Genomic DNA, 6,577 nt, shown 5'->3' with positions numbered 1-6,577 from the left:
CAGTCTCATAAGAACATATGTGTAAGTGGGGGATCTTGGCAGGATATAGCACATGCCTTAATTAAAAACAAAGATAGATGTTGGCAGATGCATTCATGATTAGACACAAGTAAGAAGTCAGCTGAAGATAAGTCAGGATGTACTCCCCAAAGCAGTACATTATCTTCCCTTTGTCTTAAAACTTCCCTGATTCTTTCATGTTTCTAAGATCAATTTGACAATTTAAATGTGCTTCCATATCTCTTACACAACTGCACAAATGTACATACAAAAATTATAAATTTTTCTGAACCCATATCAAATCTTAGGATCTACAAATAAATAAAATCTAATGTGTTTCCTTCTGTTATGGTCATATTCAAACTATGTATATCAATAGTTTATCCCATTTTCGAGCAATGACATAACATTTTCCTTCTTTATGGCACAATATTTTTCTCTTTGTTGATCTGAACCTTGGTCTCATGTGGCCCAGTTTGGGTTGATTCTCAACCTCCATTTGTAACTTGGCTTTGATATGATCCTCCTTTATATGTACCTCAAATGCTAGGACTAAAAACATATACTACATTGCCATCGAATATTTAATAAAATAATATTTTAGGATTAATATATACTATATTTTATAATCCTTTCAAATATACCTATTTTTTGTCCCTTGTACTGTTCAGCTACCTTAGTCTTAGCCAGGCTACAGGCTAATTTGAAAAATTATCAAAAGGAATTAAATTTATCTTTTATTTTTTCTTCAAAATCAGAAATCAGAGAATAATTTCTTATAGATTAATACTCAGAAATTTCATGCAAGATAAGTTAAGGCAGAAAGTCCCTATGACCATACTTCTGCCATTTCCTATAGCTCAGAGTCTGCAGTACATAAAGACAAGTTGTTATCTGTGTCATCTCTCAGGACTTAATTTTCCCTCATGGCCTAGTCTTCCCTTAGGGCCCTCTCCAGACTGGCAGACAAAGAATGCATTAGTCTGTCCCTGAATTCCTGACCGAGAAAGACATAGAGTATTGGGTTGAGGCAGCTGTTAAAGGAGGCTAAAGTGTTTGCTGGGTTAACCAATATATGAATAATACTCAGTGTCTCTTTGTTCAAGATATTGCCTAAAAGCATAATCAATTGAAAAGGGAACCAACAGACAAAGAAGGACACTGCTACAGCAGTGAGGACACGTAAGGGACGGCTGGATTTCACAAAGCCTCTTCTGCAGATCTTGACAGCCATGAGTCCATAACAGATAGCAATGAAAGACATGGGCATGCTGAATCCAATAATGAAATTGATGATTCCTGAAGCTGTGGTAGCAGTAATAGACACCTTTAACTGCTCCTCAGGGGTTGCAACCCAGGATTCAAATTTAGATATACAGTGCACTTCCCCTCTTGCATCTTTCACTGTAGTCAAGAAGAGAAAATGTGGCAAGGTAAGCAGCAGAGCAAATATCCAAGCTCCAACAACCACTTTTCTGGCCAGACTCACAGTTCGGTGATTCTGAGACCATACTGGGTGCAGGACACAAGTACAGCGATCCATGGCAATGAGAGTAATTAGGAAGATACTTACAAAAAGATTTATGTTTGCAATGATGTGAACCAATTTGCAAAGAAACCAACCAAAAAGCCATTTTCCTCTCATGACCATTGAGATGATCTGAAGTGGTAGAGTAGCCATGAAAGAGAAATCACTCAAAGCCAAGTTCAGATAACAGACAGTGGTCACAGTGTGTGCCATCCGGAACTCAGATACCCAAATCACAAGCCCATTACCTAGAACACCAAGGACAAAGGTTATACAGAGAACCACTAGTGAGAGGATCCACAGAACTGTAGAGGTGGTAGAATCATAAAACCCAACTTCTGATCCATTTCGAGGCATTGAGATGTTGGCTTCCATCTTGTCTGCACCTGAAAATTTCAACAATGACTGTTTTTCAGATGTGGCTCCATCTTATACAACTTACTCACATCCCACATCACCTTCTATAACAGAGTACCTATTCTAAGGGTAACAAGTAAGTGTGATTTTCTTTTAAATATCCTTAATGGAAATGTCAATTCTATACATTAATAAACAGAAATATTACTTCAAAGAGTGATGAAAAAGGAACCATAAGTTCCAATATCCCTGCTCTGATATTGATCTGAGCATGTACATGATGTAGAATGTGTGGAGACATGAGTTTACCATGAGGAGAAAACTGGGCCAATAATATTGTCCGTTTATCATGGATTTTCTTTAGTGCTTTGTTCTCAAAAGAAAGAATTCAGCAGAGCAATGTAGATAGTTTAAGTTGAACTTTGTTTTTTTATCGCATATTTTTTATTTACATTTCAAATGTTACTCCCTTTCCCAGTGAGTAGATTGGAGAAATATTAAAGTATGTTTACAAAGATTGTAGATGATGCCTTTTTCTATTATAGCTTTGATATTATTACCACTATTGTGGCATTCTTCTTTGATTGTAGGCTCCATTTTCTGTTAATCATTCTCCTAGGCATATGCTGTCATACTGCTCAGTGAAGACCATAAAATCCTTGTAATTTTGTTCAATCAAATGATTCTGTTACCTTCCACATTGTGAATTTGAATAATTTTTAAGATTATGAAGTGCATAAAACATTACAATGGTTGTGGTTCAGGTTTTTTGCTTCTTCCCTTATTGTGTCCTGGCACTGCTACACACCATTGGGGAAGGATGGAGTCGATCCAAGTTCCTGGGTCTACATGTCCCCTTAGCATGTCTAGACCCTGAGGCAACCTCTGGAGAAAATGATAAAGTGCAGTCTGGAATGTTTGGGGTCAAAAGAATCCCAATTCTGCAGTGAATACCAGAATGAAGGTGTCTCCTTGGAAGATTGTAGTGTTACAGCTCTTTTCAAAACAGGTCTTTTAGAGTGTAGTCAATGAAAAATCTTGTACACTATATTCTTGGCAAATAAGAACTATATAAACTTTGGAAAGTTTGATGGGGTCGTCTTAGTGTGACATTTCATTGGCTAAGGTTTAAAGTTCTAGGAATGCCTCATTTGCATGAAGAGGCATTCCAGAAACTTGAACTTGTAATTTCACCAAGGACTATGGGATGCTCATCTGATAGAGTGTGGATTTGGATTTCCCCAGGTAAGTTAGAGAAGAGATAAGGAAAGGGAGTTTTCTAGTTTACACCAAGATCAGAAAAGCCATCTGAACAAAGGACTTTGACCTTAAGATTTTGACATTAACTGGTAAGGTTTATATCATCTTTGCCCAAATTAAAATAGAGCGTAGAGCGTAATTCCTTTCCTTACAATTAAGGGTCTGTTTGTATCTGCTGTGTCTGTGTGTTTGTATAAATCATGCCATGTGGTGCATACTTGTTTAAACACCAGAAGATACTCAGAACTCGCATTTTTCAGGTGTTACACACTTTAAATTTTAAGAAAGACTTCTCTCACTGGCTTGAACTTACTGGGGAGGCTAGATGACCACAAAATATATATGTAAGTGTCCATCTATCACTGCCTCCACAATAAGATATCTATATAACATCTCTATTTCTCAGTTTTTTTTTATTTTTGTAAGGGAAATACTTTATCAAGTGACTTGTCTCCAGAGCCATAGATCGCCATTTTTGGGTATATGTTTCCATAATCTTCCTGAGAGTTTCACAGCAAAGGAACAAAAGTGATATTATAGTGAATCCAGGACTCAGACAATATGTTTGTGTGTGTGTGTGTGTGTGTGTGTGTGTGTGTGTGTGTGTGTGTAACAAATATTCTTACCATTTTAGAAACTGAGATTCAAGAGCTCAAATGAGGCTTCATGAAGGCTTAATGAAAGGGACATTCAAGAGACACATACCAAGACAATGTGGCAAATAATCAGGCCTTGCCAAGCTCATATCAGTTTTAAATTTAATTTTGCCTATTGAACAATACAAAAAACATATCAAGATATTCACCTTCTCTCTGCACTAGGTTCACATAGTCACTTTGCCTGTTGTTTTAGTATTTGTTTCTGTTAATCTAGAATTAGTATGAATCTAGAGTTGAAGAGATTCATGAACAGTTACTATCACTGTTGAATAATGTATGCCTCCTTCTGGTTCTGAAAAGTCTGTAAGTTCATAAGGGGTAGAGCCCATATCTACCTTCATGCCAGTGTTTTTTATTGTCCCTGCTTGAGATGAAGCTCTTTTTTTTTTTTTTGAGCTGGGGACCGAACCCAGGGCTTTGCGCTTCCTAGGTAAGCGCTCTACCACTGAGCTAAATCCCCAGCCCCGAGATGAAGCTCTTATTCCTTGGTATACTAAGAGTGGCATAATTACATATTCAATGTTATGTATGATAGAATATGGAACCTAATGAGTTTGTGTAAATCTCTGGGGCCTCTCCTTAGTCTGCATGAATTATGTTATTACTGTACATGGTGTTTATTTTATGTATTTCTCAGTCTTCAAGATTTTATTATTTCTATTTTCTATGAATAAATACTTCTTTTGAGCAATTGTGAAACCTACAGAAGGTTGTTTGAATAGTGATAGAGATTTAGACTTAATTCAATTTCTTTTGACCTTTGAGACCTTTCTCTACCATAGCAAATATGATAGATAGTACTTTAAGTACCCCACATCTAGCCCCAGCTTCATTAATCCTCTGTGTTAGGCAACCCAGCATTTTCCAGAAGAGATTTTTTTGAGTGGTTGAGGAATTATGAAGCCTTGCAGAGACCTGAAGTACCTGGGAGGATACCAAACAGGGGCCCAATCTTATTGTGGAAGGGGGCAGTGAGTGGAATGTAAAGTGAATACAACAAAAAAGTAAAGTTATAAAGAAAAGGACTGCTTTCATGGGTTATCACACATGTTGTAATGGGATTTTTCAGTGATGGATCTCCTTTGACTTCTCTCAACTCATAACATTGAAATATCTTTAATAGCACATATTTGTTCTATAGTAACCACAGGTAGGTTCATTTAAGATTTATTAATTCATTTGTATATGTTTCCTATAAGTAGACACAAGAAAGTCATTGGTTCAGCAATTTTGAGTTCTGTATAATTACTTTGGTCTGTCTTTGCTTCACTGTATGTAACTAAGTAAATATTTTTGTTACACATACTCAGGTCAAGTGTCACACAATACCAACTGAACTACATATGCAACAAAGGGTCAAATCCATCAGAACTCTGTGAATTCATCTGATTTCTGTTCCTCAGGGAGATAGGAATTCCTGACAAAAAGTCAAGTATGTTAGATTTTTAAGATTAGCATAAAAAGACACATAGTCATCTAATTTTTATATCATGGAAATTGATCTTCTTGCACTGCTGAATACTAGAAGGACAAGTTGTAGATATTATCATCTAAACCATTTTTCCTGGGATTACATATCGTTATATCTTCACTCTGTCTAAAGGTAGTCTTCCCTGTGAGTTCAAACATCCTGAATATTTCTTACTTTCAGAAATACACTACCTACTTTTCATTAGATCCCCACCTTTAGGGTCCCATTTTACTTCAATTATCACTTTATTTATTCTGCTTCTGAGTAAATTTTGAGGAACTATGATTAAGAAGACAACATGAATATGAAGAATATTTAAACATAAGCCACATCATGGAATTTGGGGGCGGGGAGGTGAATCAATGAGCAAGAATGCTTGAGATAAGAGTGAAAAAGTAAGTGAGTCAAACATTTGCCTGGATATCTAAAACAACTTCTGAGATAGAAAGCTTGATTAGAGTGAGGTGAGATGAAAGGCAAAGCTGTGAAAACATATACAAAAAGAAGATAATCTGACAGGAGTCAAGAATGATTTTAATTGGATTTAGAAATAAATTACAAGTTAAGTGCACTTATTGCTATTAAGAAGACCCAGGCTCAATACTCATCAAAAATCTTGCCTAAAACTGTGAATAAAGATACAGTGGATCTGACACCGCCTTCTGACCTCCTATGGAATAGGCAGACATCTAGTGCCTCAACATATATACAGAACAAAAATCCATATGTATAAAACTTTATATATACATATATAAACTTTATATATACATATATAAATCTTATACATATATATATATATATATGGGAGAGAATCTTTTCTTTCTGTAATATGTAGGTATTATTTATTACACCAAAGACCTTTCTGAAGGTTCTGCATCATTTTTTCTATTATATTCAAACAAATAAAAACTAATAATATGACTGTGAAGTCACTGGTTGATACTCTATAATTACTTATCAATCCACATGTTCTTATAAAGCCTATGAGTCAAGAATTAGAGGTATGGTGGGATGGATAGGGTGGGGACATCTTTGTGGAGATGGGGTGTGGGGGCAAGGAGGAGGTATGGAATGTGGAACAGACAGAAGATGGACAGGGAGGGGAATAAAATCTAGACTGTAAAAATAGATAAATACATAAGTTTTTTTTATTGACTGTAGGAAACCAAAGCTAAGGAGCTGTGATTTAAAAACAGATTAATAATCCAATACCTATATTCTGCACACCTTAGTTATATACCCTTAATATATTCACAACACTAAGCTGAGGTGCAGATTTACAGCATCCTGGTGCAAAGCGCT

At 36.0% G+C, this 6,577-nt stretch overlaps 1 protein-coding gene across 1 annotated transcript; it reads right to left on the bottom strand.

Annotated features, from left to right (window-relative positions):
- Positions 1-931: 931 nt before the first annotated feature.
- Fpr2l2 (formyl peptide receptor 2 like 2) lies at positions 932-1,903 on the bottom strand. Its single transcript, NM_001408790.1, has one exon. It carries the CDS (start codon positions 1,901-1,903, stop codon positions 932-934), a length of 972 nt encoding a protein of 323 aa, NP_001395719.1.
- Between the last annotated feature and the right edge of the window lie 4,674 nt (positions 1,904-6,577).

Source organism: Rattus norvegicus, chromosome 1 (assembly GCF_036323735.1).
Source record: "Rattus norvegicus strain BN/NHsdMcwi chromosome 1, GRCr8, whole genome shotgun sequence".
NCBI classification, from domain to species: domain Eukaryota; kingdom Metazoa; phylum Chordata; class Mammalia; order Rodentia; family Muridae; genus Rattus; species Rattus norvegicus.
Note: the sequence above shows the minus strand (reverse complement) of the source record. Positions and strands in the feature narration are given on the sequence as shown.